Below are 21,367 nucleotides of genomic sequence, written 5' to 3'. Positions count from 1 at the left end.
TTTCCTGATTTTCAATATTTTTTTTTAGTTTTGAGAAAAATTGTGAATTATTTAACACCGTAATGTTATCAAACATGTGACCCACCGCGCCGCGCGCATTCCCATACGGCCGGCCGAATACTTTCCGTGTTCCTAATAGTTTTAAATTTATAATCATATTTTATTTCTTCAAAACTAGGAAAAATATTAAAAATCAGGAAATTAATGAAAATAAAATTTTGAAACGTCAATATTTTTAGAAAAACGGTCGGTATGTAATTCCCTTAAGAAAAAAATTAAAATGTCCATTATTTTTAATTGTAATTATGTTATATTTTTTGCTCTGGCTGCACTGGGAATATAACCGTTCAATTTACTGTTTTTAATTCGAACTTTGAAGTCAAAATATTATATTATGTTCTGAACTTCAAAATAAGTACCTAATGCAGTAATGTATACAATAAGTTAATAATATTATGTTTGGTAGGAAATTATAGTAGCACTATATTTATTATATTATAGTAGTATTATAGTACGATAATAATTTATTGTTATTCCAATAATTACCAATTGCAATCGTTTATTCCTCTATATTTCGATGATTATTTGTCGTAACTCGTCAAATGTGTTAAGATAGTAAAATGTGAGGACATTATTATTTATTTTGTTTTTGCAAGTCACACTCACAATTCGCCAAGACACCAAATTAAATGATGTCAAAACACTGGATGGCAGAATAATTTCTTCTTATTTGACATTGTGTTGACAAAAAACAACAATTAATACTTACTATATACACAGTATAGTTGTTAAAGTTTAATGTTAATGTTTTTTAGATTTTTTATCAAAAGGTAAGTGTATACAAATATTAAAACTTTTTATGACCAAGTTCAATTAGACTTCACACAACGCAACTGTATCTTGAAATCTCTGAACTAAATACCTACCTAATGTTAAATATTTATTGTACCTACCTATTATTTAGTTGTTTTCTAAAGAAAATTATTCACAGAATCAAAATGTAAGTATAATAATATGAGAAAATTATCTCCCGAATATTATGATCAGATAATGATTGAACTTTGTTATAATTGTGTAATGTGTTAGTTTATATTCATTATATTTAGCTACCTACTATACCCATCAAATACTATAATGTATATTATACATCTAATATACTAATCCATCTTAGACATAAACATACATGTGATGTGATTGTAGATGTATATGATAAGTCTAAGGTTAATCTAGCTATATGCGCCACTTTTTTAGTCTACTTGAAGATCCAATTAAAGTATTATCTATGATATATTATATAGTAGATCAAATTCAACTCTTTTTTAACATCTATACATAGACATTAATTATCTAACATTATAAGTAGATCTACTGTAATAAGTAAAAATATAATCCTACTTAAAATCATGCACCTAAAATATTTATTTTTTCAAATGACTAATTCTTAAACTGAGTTAAATTTGCATTAGAGCAAAAACTACTGATCAAATCAAAAATTGAAAATTGTTGTTTCAAATTACAGACTCTTGTTGATAGATATTTAGTAATATATCAGGTTTATTTTGGTTTACTCTTTTAGAACTGTTATTATGGATGCATATGATAAATTAGAAAAAATTGGTGAAGGAACTTATGGAGTTGTGTACAAGTGTATGGAACGTTCTTCAAAAAAAATTGTTGCAGTTAAGAAAATACGTATGGAAATGGAAGATGAAGGTATACCGTCTACTGCCATCAGAGAAATAAGTATATTGAAAGAACTTAACCATCCAAATATCGTGAAGTAGATAATTATGATTAATGTTTATTCTTTAGTTGCACATATTTAATTAATCAAGTTTATTTAGTTTAAGGGAAATTCTTATGGATGACATACGGTTATATTTAGTTTTTGAATTTGTTCCCATGGACTTAAAAAAATTCATAGACTCAAGACCAAAAAAACACTTGGACGAAGTTCTTACTAAATCTTTTACTTATCAAGTAAGTTTTAAAACATTCCTATGTAATCTTATATTACTAAAGTTTTAACAACCCTTTTGTGCACTTAATATGTTGTAGTTATTAGTGGCTTTATATTATTGTCATGTAAGGCGGATATTGCATAGAGACTTAAAACCGCAAAATATATTAATTGATGTAAAAAATAGTATATTAAAAGTTGCGGATTTTGGTTTGGGCCGTACTTTTGGTTTGCCAATTCGAGTCTACACACATGAAGTATTTATACAACACTTTAGTTTTCAGTTGTAAAATTTCATTAAGGTAATGTTTTTGATTTCTTTGTTAGGTAGTAACATTGTGGTACCGAGCTCCTGAAGTGTTGTTAAACACTCAACGCTATGGTTGCCCAATTGATATGTGGTCTGTAGCATGTATATTTGCAGAAATGGCTTGTGGAAAACCTTTGTTTCAAGGAGATTCAGAAATCGATCAACTTTTTCATATTTTTAGGCATGTATAATTCTTATTTTTTTTATGTTTATTGAAAATTGAAAATTTATTTTTCTAAGAAATCTCTTATTCACATTTGATGTTTATTATTTTAAAAATGTACGGTATATCACAAATATGTTAGTGTATGCCAAATACACTGTTCATGAGCCGATAAGCTTATTGGAAAACCAGGAATTTCTTAATAGACTCTTTAGGGCTGTCATATAGTATGTAGTCTACCGGTGAATTTACGAGTAAAGTATGCGGTCTACCAGCGATTTACGAATATAGTATGCGGTCTACCATGAATAAATAAATTAAAAATATTATAGTATAATTATTGTAGTAGTAATGTCTAGTAAAAAATTAATAATTAAAAATGTATAAGTTAAAAAAAATTGTCAATGAATATAAAATAAATAAAATATAATACGTTATACAAAAACTTCCGCCCTATCTCTCAAAAATTCATTATTTAAATCTGATTTATTTATTCCTCGCCACCATGTTTCCATGAGATACCTGCAATAATATGTATAATATAATATTACATTAAATTTATTAAACATAACTTATAATAATTTTACCTTGGAAGGAGATCAGGACTTGTACTACACATATTTTTAACTACTTTTAAGCGTAATGGTCTCCATAAAATTTTACAAAATGTTGAAGTATTGTTATCTGTGTATAATGCAATTAAGATAAAGTGTATCTAAAAAATAGAAAAAGATTAAAGTGTATCTATTAAAAATAAACTTAGGCCTATGTAAAAACCACAGGTAGACCGCATCCTACAGTGGCCAGTAGAACGCATTTGCCGGTAGACCGCATACTATATGACAGCCCTTTCAGTATTAGGGCTTTGGGGCCATGTTTTTTCTTTTGATGAAAAGACTCCTTGGTTTTTTTTCATGTAGGGGCTTTTTTTAAATTTCCCAATAGGCCAAAAATGGCTTATCTGCCCATGTCTCTGTTTATGAAAATATAATAGTATTAAATAATAACCCCATAAGATGTAAGGTAATAATTCTCTTACTAATCAGTTCTTCAGTTTAGTATTGGTTACTTACATTTTCATCATAAATTATGAATAAAAAACAACTTCAGTAAACTGATCACAAAAAAAAATATAACATACAAATAAAGATAAATAAAACTAATTCAAACTTATGTATATCTGTTGCCTTAAAAATACATCATTCTGGCATTTGTTGTCTTTTTCTTACAAATGCATAAATATCAAAATGAAAGACCAGCAGTTCTAATTTTGTTAACTTAAATATAAATTTTTTGACCTTTTATCAAATATAAATGTAAGAACATAACATGTATTTTCTCGTTTGTTTTTTCAAGATATTTAAATTTTTTAAGTGAATTATGATTATGTAAATTATTAATATTTGAAAATGCTCAAAAATTTACTTGTTGTAAGTATCTGCCATATATATTGGTCATTATTTAATTTGACTCTATTGTGGCATATTAGAATAGCAATATAGGAAATAGAAAATTAGTATTTGCTCCAGTTTTCTTGTCCTCATACACCTCTTATGAGTCAAATTAAAATAACAAGCGATATATGATTGCATTAGCTAAGACTATTTAGTATTTACAATATTATTTGATCTATATTTCAATTAGTCATGAAAATAATTTAAAATTAATATTTTTATAATTCGTAAACATACTATATAGATTAGATTTTATATGAACCGAATTTCTTGCGATTCAAATGGGGTCCAGTCCGTTTAGGTCTTGATTTATGAGTCTGCTGTAAACAAAAAATATAAGTCATCAAAATAGAATTAAAACTAAAATAATATATGTTTGTATGTTATATACCTTTATGTATGTATTTCATGCAATATTATTAAAATGTATTGATCTTATTTTTTACTATATTATCTAAGAAAAAAATTAAATATTAGCTTTCTGTATCCGGTCAGGCATTTTAACTTGCAATAAAAATTAAAATATTTAATTTTAACTGTTAAATTAGTTATTTACTTAAGTAACTTAAGTTTTTCATTCTCATGCATTTAACAGAGTATTATAAGATTAACTATTTTATTTTAAATGGTAAATATTACGTTATTAATGTTTCTACCAATTTTTTTTATTTTAGGGTTTTAACTACACCAAATGAAAAAACATGGCCTGGTGTTTCAGAATTAAAGGACTACAAACCTTCATTCCCAACATGGAGCGAAAATATATTAGAGAGATCTGTCAAGAACATAAACCATGTGGGGTTAAACCTACTTCAAGTAAATTAATTAGATTTAGATTAAACATTTCACTTATTTATTAATTTATTAAATTTCCTCTAATAGAAAATGTTGATCTATGATCCGAGTGAACGCATCAATGCCAGAGATGCACTACAACACCCTTATTTCAAGGATTTAAATAAAAATACGCTTCCAGCACATCCTGAAATTAAATTTTGAATAATACACAATATTAAATTAATTTTTATATTTACATATATCTTTTAAAGGACAAATAGAATAATAAGTATAGAATGTTTATTCATGTATAACAGAAATAAATAATAATTTTCCTTCAATTTTTTTTTTTATTTATGGGATACTCTTGAATAAATGTAATGTCTTTTGAATAATTTTACTCTAATTGATATACAATTCATTTTATGTTAAAATAAAGGATAATTAGTCAACACTAATAAATATTTACTGAAAAAATATCTATATTTTAGAACTAGATGAATAAATAGAGTTTAAAAATCAAACATTATCTATTCATATTTCCAGTTAAGATGGTAATCAAGTTAATAGAATTTTTTTGAAAATTGCTGTACATTTAATTTGCAAAAATAGATAGAACATTTGAACAACTTTATAGTTTATATACTATTGTTTATTTGTTTGTGGAAAATCAAATTACCAGTGAATCAACCGTCCCGCAAAATGTTTAATAATTGTTATTGTGGACTACAGGACTAGCTTAATCGATCTAAATTCTGATCTTTGCCCTTTGGTTAAAAAAAATATTCTATTTATGGAAAATTAATTCAGAATAATAATCGAATTAACAATCGTGGTTATTAGGTTGTGGCGATGCGTATTTTCGTTCCGGCATGTGGCAGCACTGTTTCCGCGTAGTGTGTTGTGGATTGGCTGGTCGACGGCGAAGGGCCAATTCGTGGTTGCTGTCTGACGTTTGCGCGCTGTCTCATACTCTCATTGGTGACGAGTATTTCGGCCAATCGTTAGAATAATCTCCGGACCAATATCCCGCTGTCCAATGTAAGTTCGTCTCGAAATTCGCACTAAACTTTTAATGCTCGTCAAAATGCGCGCGCTAACGTACCTCGGGAACCCCGATCCTTCATCTTGCGCTTTGACCTCGGCAGGGGGCCCCTGGACCCGAGTGCAACGACGACATTGCCCGCAACGCACGGACGAGTTTGTTTCTGGAAACCCGTTGCACCCGTCGTCTCGCTTCCCGTTACCCCGTGATTTCACCACTAGTCCATAACCCACCAACTTAACCTGTCAGAATTTTTAATTATTTTTATCGACGACATTTTTGTGTCCCGTATTTCCATCGTTTTGCTATCATTATGAACCCGATAACGAATGTATCGTTTTCAGTTGAACCCATCAATCATGGACCAACAGATCGGCTCAGACGGACACATGACTGTCGTCCAAGCGATCCCGACGTCCAACAATCAGGTGCAAGTGGTCCAAGCGGGTCAGGTGATACAGAGTGCTAACGGCCAGCAAATTGTTGTGCATGCCGTTCCCCAGAATACCGGTCAGTCAGTGCATTTAGGTTCGCCAGGCAACCAACAATTGCAACTGCTCCAACTTCCTGTACAAGTATGCTCGCATTGTTTTTTCTCCTCTTCTGTGCGTTTGCAGTTTTAATATTTATCTTTGTAATTGTTCTTAATCCAGCAGCAAGCTCAAGCACAGTTGATTCAGACACCTGATGGACAAACGTTCATTTACCAGCCAGTACAAGTTGACAACGGTCAATCGATTGCCCAACAACAAACTCAACCAACATGTATGTTTCATTTTGAGTGTATCATTATGGTATTTTTAATTAACAATAATTTAATTATAATTTACGATATTTTCAGTAATAAGCATTAATGGAAACATCATGCAATTATCCAGTCCACCGTCAGGTAATTCCCCAACCGTCACTCAAACAGCCACTACTGTTACACAAGGAGTTCCTCAAAATCAACAGAATATTGTCATGGTAATATATACGAATTTAATTTAAAACAAATCTTTTGATATTCTATGGTTCATTAACACATTGACCGCCATGAGCTCTTGTATGAGATCTCACCAGTTTACTCCCTGCCGCCAAGGGGGTTTTACTTGGCAACAGTTTTGACGATTTAAACAAATATTGATAAAAAAAAAACTAAAAATGATATCTGCAAGCTTATTACACCATCTGAAAGTGGCAACACTGTACTTTTCAAATCCGACAAAAAGTACCGAATATTGAGACTCCGTATGAGATCTCACCAAAAATCGATTTCGGTGAGATCTCATATGGAGTCTCGATATTCAGTACTAGTAATTGTTTTGAGATCTCAAATAAAATCTCATGGCGGTTATGAGTTACAAGAAAAAAAAAACCGTGGCGGTCAACGAGTTAAGAACTTTAACTATGTTCACTAAACTTTTGCCATCTTTGCTGTTTATTATTCTCATTCCCTGAAACCACATTTATTCAGATTTTTGATCTACCCAACATTGTTGTTTACCCTTTCATCTCTCTTTTGGTGTCATTAGATTTATAAATATGGCCATCTCATTAGAGTATTTTGATCATCAAGTCTTATTCATATACTTTAAACACAGATTTTATGTATGATGTATTTAATGTATTCATTTTTTTTTCTTGTGTTCACCATTTTCCAACATTGACCCATATATATTTATTTTTAATACCTACTTCTTGTTAAAGATACTTAAAATCAGTCTTTTGTTGAAAATTGTCATTTTTGACCAATAATTCTAGTTTTAGTGTCTGTTGCCAATTTTACTTTGTCCACAAAATAATGATCCAGTCCTGTAGAATTAGCTAAATTTGATTATTGTTTTGATTATTTCAACTAATTTAAAGTAATATTCTACAGGCTTCATTGAATTCGGGTTTTTTAATATATCAATTATAATGATACAGTACCATATCAATATCCCCTATGGGTACCAACCATTAGATCAGTGGTAAAGTATTATAATGAAAGGTGCATCTATGATGTTATGAAATATATAAATTGACATCAGGCCTTTGAAAAAGATTCTTACTTGTTGGCTTAAAATAGGGGGAAACTTCCATTTCTGAAATTTGTCTGATTGGAAAAATATGGTTTATTAATTTAATTATAGATGGTACCAAATGGGAATGCCCCCAATAATAATCAATTTCAACGAGTACCCACAACAGCAGAGTTCCTTGAAGAAGAGCCTTTATACGTAAATGCTAAACAGTACAAAAGAATACTGAAAAGAAGGCAAGCACGAGCAAAATTAGAGGCAGAAGGGAAGATACCAAAAACTCGACAAGTAAATAACATTTTTAGAACTTCAACATAATATTTTATGTAATATTACCTATATTAAATGTAATCATTTTTATTTTAGAAATATTTATATGAATCACGTCATAAACATGCCATGAATCGTATACGAGGAGAAGGTGGTCGTTTCCATTCAGGTTCACTGAAGAGAATGAGTATGTCAAGTAGTAAGAATATGCAAAATGATGACTGTAACATTCGAATGGACAATCATAGTTATCATGTAACTATTAAACGCCAAATTGATGATGAACAAAATTTGCATTCCCATAATGGAATAGTTTATACCATAAATGGCTAGTAAAAAAAGCCAATTTTCTCAATTGAACTAAGAATTATGTGTTAACTGTTAAATTTAAAAGAAATGTTTTTTATTTGACTTAATTACTTGTAAAGTTGTAACTTTTAAGACTTTAAATTTATTATTTAAATATTTTTCGTTTAGACTTTGTTGAGTACTGTATTCATTTAAACTTAAGTACCAATGTGAGATAATCATTTTTTTTTTTTTTTTTTTTTTTTTTTTTTTTTTGTAATTGAATAATCAACTTTCCAACCCTTTTAAGTAGATATTTTGAAATGTACATATTATTTATAAAGAATTAAATGAGTAAATAAATATGATAAATAAAATGTCTTAAAACATATCTCCTTTTGAACAAATTAATATAGACCGCATAATGGTAGTTAACATTTTAAAGTTAAAAATCTAATGTAAAATATCATAAAAAAAAAATTAATCACAATTTTATTTTTTTTATATTTACTACATGAGCCATACCACTAAATTTTCATTGAGAAATATGATAAAGGCCATATTCGACAAATAACTCGTCCATGTATTAATCCTTTAGGTACAGGACCAAAATCCCAAGAATCTCTTGAATTTGTATGATTATCACCTTCCAACCATACTGAGCCTTTTGGTACCTATAATATAAATTAATGATTAAAAAAAAGTTCATCAAAGTCCAAAATTGGTTTAAAGTTGAAGGTTTAAGTATATGTACTATCTAATCATTTTATGTATATCAATACCAAACAAAAAAGGGTGGAATGGAACTTCGACATTGATCAATGATGTCTGGTGTTTATCCCAAGGAAAAGTCTTAACAATCAACAGGTATATTATACCCAATGAAAATTGGGAAAATTAAAATGTAAAACTTGGGTACTTAAAGAATGGGCTGTCATATAGTATGCGGTCTACCGGCAAATGCGTTCTACTAGCCGCTGTAGGATGCGGTCTACCTGCGGTTTTTACCGGTTTTATTTTTAATAGATACACTTTAATCTTTTTCTATCTTTTAGATATACTTTATCTTAATTACATTATACACAGATAACAATACTTCAATATTTTGTAAAAGTATTGGCTCAATAGCTCAATATGTCATTTATTGCGCGACACCATATTATATTTTATACACCCAATATGTTGGCAAAAGATTTTTATTCAATAATTAGTAGTGACGAATCAACCACAAATTTTTTAATTAGCAAAAAACTTGTGGCAAATAATGAAAAAGCCGAATGTATTAAGTGTGGAAGTGCTATGAATTTATACCTACGTAAGGAAAGGAGAGTTTTACGTTGTAAGAGAAAGGGATGTCAAACAACACAAAGCTTAAGGTGAGAAAATTATTTTATTAATAATAATTATACTATTATATAGGAAAGATAATGCTTTTTGGACTTATATTGACAACAATGGTCGTCTAAATAGTGGACTAAGCCTCAGTCAACAGTTAGAACTAGTGTTCTACTGGACTCAAGGTTTATCCAATAAAACAATCATGTCCTTAACTGGAAGTTCGTCCAACACCGTATGTGATTGGATGAATTTGTGTCGGGATATACCACTAAAAATGTTCAAAAGACGTAATAAATTTGGAGGACCTGATTTATTTATTCGCGGTAGACCGCATACTATACTCGTAAATCGCCGGTAGACCGCATACTATACTCGTAAATTCACCGGTAGACCGCATACTATATGACAGCCTAAAGAATGAATTAAAATTAATTAATATCCATTTCATCAATATTACTGAAATGCATAATTTAAATAAATGTACAATGCACAAATCGAATTCAACTAAAGTGAAAATGATTTGAATTTACCAGATATATCTGTTTTTACATATTTTTATCATAGATATTTACATCAGAACAAAAACTCTCCAATAATAATAGCAAATTTTTTTACAATCCTACCAATTGATAATTTATTCCTCTTCTAACCATTTGGCCATCGACAGCTTTCACCCTCTTCATAATGAATTTTTCATATTCTTCAGGCGACTTTGCGATAATAACGTCTCCTTTATCTACACTGTTAACCATCTTTGAGAAACGTTGAATGATCACCAAATCACCAGAGTGAAAAGATGGCTCCATGGAATCACCTGAACACTAAGATTACCCATAAAAATTAGATTAGAGGTTTAAATTCACAGAAAAAATGACTACTTACTAAGAATATATCAGCTACATGTTCTGTTACACAATGAACAACACAATAATATTTAAAAGACGTAAAAACAAAACTTCCTACTTTTTTAAACATTGGTTTTTTAACATTATTTAATAACAGTATGAAATTCAATGAAAAATAAATGTCTTGTCAATTGAACTTAAGGCTGATCATAATATTTTAACATCATAAATCATAAAATATACTTCCAATTTTCACTCATATTTCATACTCACAGTTCATAGTAATACAATTAAAATATAGGTAAATACTATTAATTCTAAATAGTGTATTATGATTTATAAATTTATAATAAATATTCTTCAAAAATATAAATACTATAATCTTTGATACTATGAAGTGGGTATTCGTATTTGATAATAATATTATCAAATCCAGCCGGCAACCGAAAATTCATTGATAATAACATTGATTATAAATGCTATTTATATTCTACAAGCATTGATTTTAAAATTTAATTTTTCACTTTTTCAGAATCCCGATTCATGAGTTCGTACTGTTTGTACCTAGTCTTTCAAGAAATCCGATTAGAAAAAAAAAACCGCACCATTATATTTAAACCGATAGACTACCAAAATATACAAAATAATACAGCATTAGGGAAATGGCCCATAGCTAGAGTTGCCACCTCTCTGGGTTTCACCCGGATACTCCGGTTTTACAAATAAATCTACGGACCACGGGTTCAGTGAATTATTCTCCGGTTTATCTAATTTTGTCTAATATGTTCTAATATTGAAAATTTAAAAAAATGTAAAGTACGAATTTAAACATAATAAACATATTTTGTACTTTTCAACATCTAATAAAATAAGTGATTAAATTAACTTTTTTTTTCAAATTGTTATACCTTTTATTAATTATATTTTAATTTTTATCTGTTATACACATGATAGGTACATAATATATAGTATAATTTTATTTACCTTTTTTTTTTTTGCTTATTAGCCTATTTCGTCTCTGGGTCTGCCATCTTTCAAAGGTGGCAACTCTACGTCTCTACCCATAGCCATAGGCGTAACTAGACCTTAAAGTTGGGGGGGGGCTGAAGCCCTAACATATTTAATATATATAACAAATGTGGTGGCCTCTGCCCCCCACACCCCCTTATACTTATTCCTTAAATCATGACATTAATTTATTATTATAATTTTTGTAGTGTGTATCGTGTATGGCATGTATAAAACAAATTATAAAAATGTGGTATTGAGGTAGGTTAACATTAAAATAGTAACATATTATTATTATAACATTTTTTTACGAATAATCGTACGTCTTTTACGTCAATTTTTGTGTTTAGTTTATTGACAACTTCTAAATAGTATTTATATAGTTAAAAATACACGAAATGATACGTATTACGTCACAGGGTCATTACACAACAATTTGATAACCAAAAAAATAAATATTTTTCCAAGATATTAATAAAAAAAAAGATATTTAAAATTTAAAAAGATAATTAAGTTTAAAAACGTAGCTTCCGTTGGTGGGACTAGGAATTTTGACAGGGGGGGCTTAGCCCCCCAAGCCCCCCCCCCAATTACACCTATGCCCATAGCACAAACAGTGTGATACAGCTGATCATTAGGTACAATGAGAAATATAATGCGAAGCACAGTTCATTTTACAATTAGTAGGTACATATTGAAATTAATTTTAACTTAATCATCTAGCATCTAGCTTACAAAATTATCTAATAGTAATAGTCTGGTTGCGGGTTGGTGCGGACATCGCAATATCACACTTATTCGAGTTCAATATAAATTATTATTATTTAATATTGTGCATACTTATTGTCTATGTATAATTATTTATTCCTATATATAATTAATTATATATATAATTAATATATATTTATATTTTATACACACGAGAGCATTTTCAAATTCAATTATTTTGCAATAGTTACTTAATACTACTGTAGTTTATTTCTAATAGTAAAATTAGTTACTTTAAAATCACGATGGTATAATAAAATATGCTCAATAGCTACTGATATTACATACTCTAAAAACAATTATCTAAATTTGAGTTTTGAGTGTTTTGACGTGCAATACAGCCAAAATCAAACGGTAACCTAAAAAAAAATTCAAGTGAATTATTATGACTTACGCGTAAGTTTGTTTTCAAATTATTTTGGAGTTTAAATATAGATTTTACTATTTTAGACTTAGGCATGTTAAAAATGTATTACAACGGCAACAATTCGATGGACGACATCGTTTCACCACGCCAAGTTTAATATGTGTACCTGTTTTGCCTATATTATACGCCGAGTAACACATTAGATTTGAGCAAAGTATTTAAAACAATAAAATATAATTAATCTTCTTGTTTTATATGTTATATTATTGTTTTTGATTAAAATAGGTAATGCACTTTAAAATAAATTGGTTGTTATCAAGAATCTTATTCTTAAAACATACTTTTTCACAGGGCGTTTTCAAAAGCGAATTAGATATAATTTTAAGAAATTGCATAGTTGTTGTACCCATATCATTCACTAGATCAATGGTCTTCAAACTTTTTGACTCGCCAATTTTCTTACCATACATGTTTTGCGAACCGTGTCAGTTTTGTTGGGCAAAAAAAATTCCGATTGCTTAATGTCTCAGTAGGAATGCCATTGTAGTAGATTTTTTAAATCTTAAACAATAGACTTATTGCAACCAAATCTTCAAGCTTAAATTACCCCAAAATTGGGCCACGAAACGCCGAAACATAGTATGAAGACCATTGCACTAGATCAACTTGTGTGACATAAAATAGTAATTGATGTTTTTTTTACAGGTTTTTTCAAAAGACATAAGCGATGTATTAAATGATGAATCATTATAAATTGTATACAAATTAATTCAATTAAGCATTCATAGTTCATACTGTACAATTATATTGTTCTATAACTACTATTTTGTATTTTGTATTTACTGCAGGCTAATAACCTCAGGAGTTGAAGCCTTATTTAAATAAAAAAAAAAATATATTGTTATATAATGGAAGCTGGAAATTGCAATACATTCTTATTTATAATCACATTAATGCAATAACTATTGAATTTATCGTCGAGCACTTATTCAAATTTCATTTGGGGATAAATGCCCAGATATAAATGTAAATTAAATTAAAAAGAATAAAAACACAATTTTTTGAGAAACTAATATTATATAGTCTTATAAACATTATCACTAAATAAAATCAAGTAATGTTTATTTAATATCTTTTAGCTATTAATATTTATCAAAAATATATTTTTTTTTTCGTTTTATAAACTATACACCATCTATATAACCTATATAAAAATTATTTCTGAAAAAATCCTTATAATTTAATTTAAATGATTACATAAATTGAATTAACAGCAGTGTAAGAATACTGAAAAAATTGGATATTTTAACGAGAGACAATTAGTTGGTTTAGTTTTATATTATGGTGTTAGTACTTAATACAAACCAATAAATTATTAGTAATATTTATTTAATTATTTTTTAAATATTTTCACCGATTGTCAGGTAACTGTAAACTTGTAGATACTAGTGACTAGGAGAATAGATTATGCATGGTATGGAAATTTCAGATTGTTTGGTGTGAGAAAAAGATGAAAAAGAAATGTAAGCTTATATTAGGTTAGTGAAAATAAGAGAGAATTGGATGAGGGGTTTGGTCAATGGTCACTGTATGATAGGAGGTAAAGGGAGTGTTTCCCTCGTACTACTTGAATAGATTTAATGATTTTACGTTTCTTAAGACATTTTATTACAGTCATAAGATTTTTATAATAACATTATAAATAAGAAATAAAATATTTTTGAGCAAAACAGAACGAAAATAACAAATCATATAAAATAATATTTATTACATAAAAAAACAAAAATACAATCAAATTTAGGATGACATAGACTAGTTAAATTTTCTAATAGTTAATAGGTAACACAATTAAATATAAACATGCTTCATTGTTAAATAGAGCACTATTAATCCACAACACTTATATCCACAAATAAATAGTTATTAAACAGCATTAAAATGAAATTTCACAATATTGCTAATAAATAATAATACCTACCTAAATAGAGCTTTTTATTTTTATTAATTTCAGAAACATATTTTTCATTTTTCTTTTACTTTTAAATATGTTTGATGGGTTTCTGTAAGATATATATATAGATTTTTAAAATAATTAGTGATAACTTAAACTAATTTTGATCATAGTTTTATTAATACAGTAAATAGTCAATCTTTTTAACTGAAAACAAAATCTATAGTTAGTAATAATATAGTAATCAATAAAACATAAATATAAAATTATGGAAATAGGAATTTAAAATTAATTTGGTTAGCAAAGTCTATTTTATTAATATTGGTTATTGATTTGTATCTAATATATTAATTTTTAGTTGATGCATTTAGCATTATTGATTTAAAGTAAAATATAAAATAATACATAAAAACAGAATTAATATAACATATTATTATACATAATTTTGTAATTACATATTTTCATTTTTGCTTATAAAAAAATAATAATGTTAGAGAAAATCTAATAAAAACAATAATAAATAATAATTTAAAAAATAAAACTATACAATCATACAACTAATTAAAACATAAATTGTATACATAACAGTAATAATAATAATAATATTGTGTTAGTCTTCATTAAATAATTTTAAAATTATTAGACCTTGAAATCTACTGATACTAGTATACTAAAAATGTCAACGTAAAATTATGTCATATCCTATAGACTATAAGTAGTAGGAAGTGATATTCTTAATACTAGTAAATATAATACTGATACTTTATAATGGTTGTGAAGAAAGACAATGGATCAATAAAACAAAATATATTTAAAAAAATTATTATTGTTAATTAAATTATGAATAAAGAATCACAACACAAAGGTATCAAAATAAAGGATTAGACATTGTTTTCATTATTTTCTTTAACAGTATAATTCATATGTTGTAAAAAGTATAATATTATTTACACAGTGATTAGTATACAATATATATATCAAAGGTTATTGGCCGAAAACAAAAAAGTTTATTTTCTTGGTTAAAATATATTAGTTTATGATAATTTATACAATCATACCTAACTGAAAAACTGTTTTATATTTGTTTGTGATTGAATCAAAAGTTTAGATCAATGTTTTATTCATTAAGTATGTAATATTTTAATATTTCATATTAGAACATTTTCTATAGTTTATCACAACCTTGTTTTGCCTTACTTTGATAAAAAAAATTTATAGTAATGATTATTAAAAATAAAATTAGTCACCATTATAACTTGTAAAATATTATTTCCTATTATTAAATTTTGATTTTTTTCATATTGGTAATTAATATTTATGTTGGTATTAAAATTACATAATTGATTGGCTGAGATTCAGATTATTGTTGGTGTTTTGAGATATTATAATATCTTTTAGTATAATGTTTAATTTAATAGAAGATTGTTAGGTAATATTTAAATATTATATTTTAATCATGGACTGTGAAACATTTTTAGCACACTCTACTTCTACTTATAAAATAATACTCTGAAATTTGAATAAAACTGAAAAATGTCTACGATGGAATTCTTCTTTGGTCTTAGTTTTATAATAACAATACAGTTATAATTCCCCAAAGTAAATTCTGAATAATATAACATCTTGACAATGCAGAACAATTATATAAGTAGGTCAGAAAAATATGCTGGGTTCAGGACAAGAAAACAAAACAAAACAGAAACTAAACTTTTTTAAACACAGACAGGTAATTTTATTGTTTTTAAAAATAAGAATTAGGCTCTTCATAAACTCAGCATTATAAATAGATTATAAAGATTATTGAAAAGGTTTGTTCCACAAAGGAATATCAAACATTGGTTAAATTTATGCAGTAAATAGTATTATATTAGGATAAGACATTTTATATTATTCAACAAAATTACTATTACGAATTTAGTTCAGTTATATTTCATCAGAAAACAGTTACTATTAATACTTTGGTCCCATACAATTCCCTTTTAGACACATTTCATTAAAATAAAAAACAAGTTATGGATCATATTTTACTAAATTCTGTATTGATCTACTAATACTATGGTTTTCAACTAGTATTCGGTATAAAAACACCATTTTCTTTAAAACATGATCTTGTTAATTGAAAGAATATTTCCCAGTATATAGTTTTTGTTGTTAATATTTATTATTATAAGCATTGACACTTATAAACTAATTGTGATCATAAATTTAAATATTCAGAAATATAGCATGAAGAATTTTGGATATAAATTAAAGATAGGCATCAAAAGATATCAGAAAATGCTTTAATAGTTTTTTGTAATTTTTAATTTCATAAGTTTATGAATAATAAGGTTTTTTTTTTACTTTCAAACATTTACATAAAAGAGAAATCTATTAAATCTTTCTGTAACATTTAAAATTATAAAAATTGAATAAATCTAAATACCACATTAAATTTTAACTTTTATAAATATATTTTAATTTTTAAATAGTGATGATTTTTCATTATATTCTGACAAAATGTATTGTGATATAAATAAAAATGATGAATATTATTTATTTTTTGTTATATTCCTTCAGTATACGAAATGAAAAACTTGTCATACACATAAAAGGTTAAGAACCACAGCAATAATTAGTTATATATAAAGTGGTGGAAAAACATAAAGAAAAGTACTTCCTTACAATTAAAAAAAAATAAGGCATGTCCTAACATCAGATTAAATTCAAAGGTCCTTAAAATACATTTTTCCTGTTTTATAAAATCAGCATAAATTTCAGGGATTGAATGCATGCATAATAAATTATGCCACTAGTTGTAACATTATCTTCATAATATTTTACAGACAAATAGATATTATTTACTATATGTTACTTAGTTCTCACCAAGATATTCACAATATTTAGTTGAATAAAGATAAACTATAAAAACTGTAACCGGGATGTCCTCTAGCGGCTAAATATATATATACAACATGGTATGCTCCAGGTATGAAACATATAAAGCCGGCAATGAAAAACACTATTGGATGATAATCTGTGTTTGGAGTCAACTGCACAATTATAGCCACTGATAATAATACTGTGAACATACATATTAAATTAGTTTTGATAAATTAGTCATATTATTAAATTCAAGAATTTGTGTATATTTTTATATTCATAGTTAAAATTTAATATTACTATTTATTTATTTATATAAAAAGTATATCAAATGTTATACATTATATCACTTTGATATTTATTTATAGTTGAATTTATAATATAACTCAATACATTTTGTACCACATTAAATTGTCAAAACTGTTGGTACAATAAATGATTGAATAAAGTAGAGAATTAAATCATAGATGTCATTAAAATAAATAAGAAGTTTTTTCTATATTTACTATCTAATTGTTTTGTTATAATAAATTTGATAGATGGAGTCTGTTTGTAACTTACCAATATTCTAGGGTGATATTTTTACAGTTAAGAAATACAAATATTTAAATCCAAACAATATTAAATATGGATTATTCTGATTTCTATTACTATCCATAATTCATAAGAACACACAGTGACTTAGCCAGGGGAAGGGTTCAACCCCCCTCCTTGGCTTAAAAAAATAGTTATTATTGTATGTTTAATACTTTTATTTTTATCATTATTATTTTAGTATTTTCTATGTACGGCTTTGGGACGCTATTCGGTGATCGTTGTGTGCCTATACTGCCTATCGCACCAACGATCAAGTGATCCCACATCTACTCTGAATTATATATAAACATATGTCTATGCCGTGTAATATTGTTCTATTTATATTTTTATCAATTATTCTTTTATACCATAGGTATTTGGTTGTTTCCGTCCCACTCCGAAAGTGAAACCATGAAAAAATAGATTTATTTTGTCATTACTCATGAATGAAACAGTGTCATTCTAATAGTATGAACAAAATAGTATGATGTTTATAGCTATTATTTAATTTACCTTTTTTTATTTTCTTAAAACAAAATTCTATACAGTGATTATACGATCGTGCTATTACATACCCAAAGAATGCAAACGTTAAAGGCCAATGTGTTAACGGATTTTGAGTTTTCATCAAGCTGCTGATGGACTTTGAGTCTTAATTGTTTTATACTATGGTAGTTTCAAGTGTGGTTTGTTTGTGTGTAACTGTTAAAGTCTTAACTGTTTAATGTTTGTTAAGTTTTTACTAGTTAGTAGTTACTAAGGCCACTAATCACTATGAATAATCTGAAGAGAATAGCACTCAAGGAAGAACAAGGACAATCAAAAACTATTTTACAGTTTTTTAAAAAAAAAGTTCCTGAATCGTTCGATGTAAGTATTTTATCATTTTTTTTTTTTATTGATACAAAATTTAGTATATTTACAATCTGTACATGTTATACAATAAGTAAATTGGATGAGATTTGATTGTCGGGATGAGGAGGTCACCCAGTGGTGGCACCCCGTAAAATCATTTTTTTTTAAATATATATATTACCTAATACGTGAGTATAAATTTCAAATATATATAATTAATTTTTTTTTTGTAACTAATTATAATCTAGGATACTCATTTAGTTACTATTTCTGACAATACAAATGCTACAGTGATCAACGAAAATTTATCAAAATTGAATATTACTTTGAATACAAATGCAGATTGTTCAACTGTAAGATGTTTATAAATATTATATTATGTTAAAACATAATGTTCTGTCATAGTTTAAAATATTTAATTACTTAATATTTTACGATACTAAAAGTATGAGTGTTTTTTAAATACCCTAAACCACGAAATTTAATGTTAGATTCAGTAAAATGTGTATGTCTTGAATCACAGATTACCAAACTAAAATTACTTTGTCCAACAAGATGGGTCGATCGGCATAACTCCATAATTACTTTTATGGAATTATTTGATGTAGAAGTTGATGAATTATTGATTATTTCTACATGGCCAGACAGAGAATTGTCATCAGGAGCTTATCAACTTTTGTGTGCAGTTGCCAGCAGATCTGTTGCCAAAATAAATTCAGATTGCTTAAGAGGACGTCTAACCCGCATGTGTTGTCTTCGTCTTACACACGACCTAGCAAATTATTGTTTGCTTGTTTCAATAGGGTATTGTCAGTTTTGATATTAGAGTGAATCCACCTATTATCAAACTTTTAGGTAGCAACATTATCTGTGTTCTCTCGTTGGTTTTTTACGATATTTTAATTTTTAAGTGAGTTATGGGTATGTAAATTATGAATATTTTAAAATGTTCATAACTCGCTTAAAAATTAAAACATTGTAAAAAACAGACGAGAGAACACAGATAATGTTGCTACCTAAAAGTTTGATAATAGGTGGATTCACTCTAATATCTAAACTGACAATACCCTATTGAAATTAGCAAACAATAATTTGCTAGGTCGTACGTGTGTAAGACGAAGACAACACATGCGGGTTAGACGTCCTCTTAAGCAATCTGAATTTATTTTGGCAACACATCTGCTGGAAATAGTATTTAGTATAAGTTTACCTATTAGTAAACTCCTTTAAATGCAAAATATTGATTATTTAATTGAAGCCAAGTCTCTGGCAGATAATGTATCTAATGTGTTATTGTGTTAAAAAATATTAGAAATAATACAGATGAGGATTTTAAGAAACTATTTTATGTACAAGTGAAAGGTTATTTTCTACATTAAAAAGACTCAAGACATACCATAGAAATATTAATGGAGAAAGTAGATTAAAATGATTAAATAGTTTAGCATTACTAATTATTCATCGCAAAATTATTTTAACAACAGATGAAGTTCTTAATGACTTTACAAAAGACTCAAGGAAAATAAGATTGCTATAGCTTGTAATGTCAAAAAATATATTAATACTGGTATTACGATTTAAAGTTTTTTTCATTTTATATTTTTACTTGTTTATAATAAGTCAATAAGACGTGTGTACTGAACGTTTAATATTAACATACATAAATATAAATTATTCAGCTTCAGCTGATCAAAAATGTAGAAATTCAATTAGCGTACAACTTAGTATATTTTAGAATATTTAGTTTTACCACTCCTAAACAATATATTTTAGAGGTGAGCAAAAAAAAAAAAAGGTCATTAAACCCTCTCTTGGGTAATTCCTGGCTACACCACTGAGAACACAATATTTGTAATATCTAGATAATTACCAATTCCAATGATGAGTAAAACAACCGCAGCTAGTACCACACGCCAATTGTCTCGCACTTGAGGATGATGCCAACACCAATTCTTTTGGTTAGAATTCACTGTTGAATTATAAATCAACGAATCACTGTCTCGAGACAATGTCTAAATGGAAATATACAGATTTTTAAATTTAAATTGCAATTAGAAGAAATATGTGGTAACTATTGAAATGTGAAAAAAATTATGCAACACTAACATCTTCAAATTTTTTTGTTCTTGAAATAGATTCGTTATCTATACCACCGTAATTATTCAATTTGGTTGGTCCAGGCGATTGTAAAGGTGAATTTCCTAGACTAGACACGTACACTTTTATATCATCAATTGGTTCATCTTCAAAAGCATCGTCGATTGAGAATCTTTTACTGTAAGACATAGTTTATGGTTCACTCTTATATCATATTACTTAATAGTAAGTTTAATTCAGTTTCGCATTTCCGATATGGTAATTATTAGTGAGAAGTGAACACTGAATAACACTTCAAAAGATTTTGGTAAGAAACTTTAAGGTTTATTAATACTTCGTAATAAAATATTTAAAAGTAAATATTATTTTTATTTATATTTATTAAAAATTATTGCTGTAGTTGTGATTGCTACCGTTATCAATGTTTAAA

The 21,367-nt window shown here is 27.4% G+C and overlaps 4 protein-coding genes across 7 annotated transcripts; 2 read left to right on the top strand and 2 right to left on the bottom strand.

Annotated features, from left to right (window-relative positions):
• The first annotated feature begins 375 nt into the window (after positions 1–375).
• LOC107174137 (cyclin-dependent kinase 1-like) lies at positions 376–5,648 on the top strand. 2 transcript variants are annotated; one of them, XM_089228652.1, is made up of 7 exons: positions 376–830; positions 1,577–1,780; positions 1,845–1,980; positions 2,059–2,217; positions 2,288–2,451; positions 4,562–4,703; positions 5,508–5,648. In XM_089228652.1, the coding sequence occupies exons 1-7, from the start codon at positions 799–801 to the stop codon at positions 5,559–5,561; spliced, it is 891 nt and encodes a 296-aa protein (XP_089084778.1). In that variant the 5' UTR covers positions 376–798; the 3' UTR covers positions 5,562–5,648. The 2 variants fall into 2 exon arrangements, with proteins under 2 accessions (XP_089084778.1, XP_015380457.1); XM_015524971.2 differs by lacking the exon at positions 5,508–5,648 and adding an exon at positions 4,770–5,005 and having other exon boundaries at positions 380–830.
• LOC107174133 (nuclear transcription factor Y subunit alpha-like) lies at positions 5,567–8,657 on the top strand. 3 transcript variants are annotated; one of them, XM_015524966.2, is made up of 6 exons: positions 5,567–5,705; positions 6,054–6,284; positions 6,363–6,474; positions 6,551–6,675; positions 7,824–8,000; positions 8,079–8,657. In XM_015524966.2, exons 2-6 carry the CDS (start codon positions 6,069–6,071, stop codon positions 8,313–8,315), a joined length of 867 nt encoding a protein of 288 aa, XP_015380452.1. In that variant the 5' UTR covers positions 5,567–5,705; positions 6,054–6,068; the 3' UTR covers positions 8,316–8,657. The 3 variants fall into 3 exon arrangements, with proteins under 3 accessions (XP_015380452.1, XP_015380451.1, XP_015380450.1); XM_015524965.2 differs by lacking the exon at positions 5,567–5,705 and having other exon boundaries at positions 5,712–6,284; positions 6,366–6,474; XM_015524964.2 differs by lacking the exon at positions 5,567–5,705 and having other exon boundaries at positions 5,712–6,284.
• Positions 8,658–8,739: 82 nt separating this feature from the next.
• Positions 8,740–10,807, bottom strand: LOC107174142 (mitochondrial inner membrane protease subunit 1). The gene is made up of 3 exons (XM_015524977.2): positions 10,491–10,807; positions 10,232–10,429; positions 8,740–8,944 (listed from the first exon to the last, which is right to left on the bottom strand). Exons 1-3 carry the CDS (start codon positions 10,581–10,583, stop codon positions 8,798–8,800), a joined length of 438 nt encoding a protein of 145 aa, XP_015380463.1. The 5' UTR covers positions 10,584–10,807; the 3' UTR covers positions 8,740–8,797.
• Positions 10,808–14,344: 3,537 nt separating this feature from the next.
• Positions 14,345–21,335, bottom strand: LOC107174140 (transmembrane protein 134). The gene is made up of 3 exons (XM_015524974.2): positions 20,947–21,335; positions 20,711–20,852; positions 14,345–17,608 (listed from the first exon to the last, which is right to left on the bottom strand). The coding sequence occupies exons 1-3, from the start codon at positions 21,124–21,126 to the stop codon at positions 17,430–17,432; spliced, it is 501 nt and encodes a 166-aa protein (XP_015380460.1). The 5' UTR covers positions 21,127–21,335; the 3' UTR covers positions 14,345–17,429.
• Between the last annotated feature and the right edge of the window lie 32 nt (positions 21,336–21,367).

The sequence above is a fragment of the Diuraphis noxia genome, unplaced genomic scaffold (assembly GCF_037042655.1).
Source record: "Diuraphis noxia isolate RWA-SAM2 unplaced genomic scaffold, SU_Dnox_SAM2 contig0005, whole genome shotgun sequence".
Classification (NCBI taxonomy): domain Eukaryota; kingdom Metazoa; phylum Arthropoda; class Insecta; order Hemiptera; family Aphididae; genus Diuraphis; species Diuraphis noxia.
Note: the sequence above shows the minus strand (reverse complement) of the source record. Positions and strands in the feature narration are given on the sequence as shown.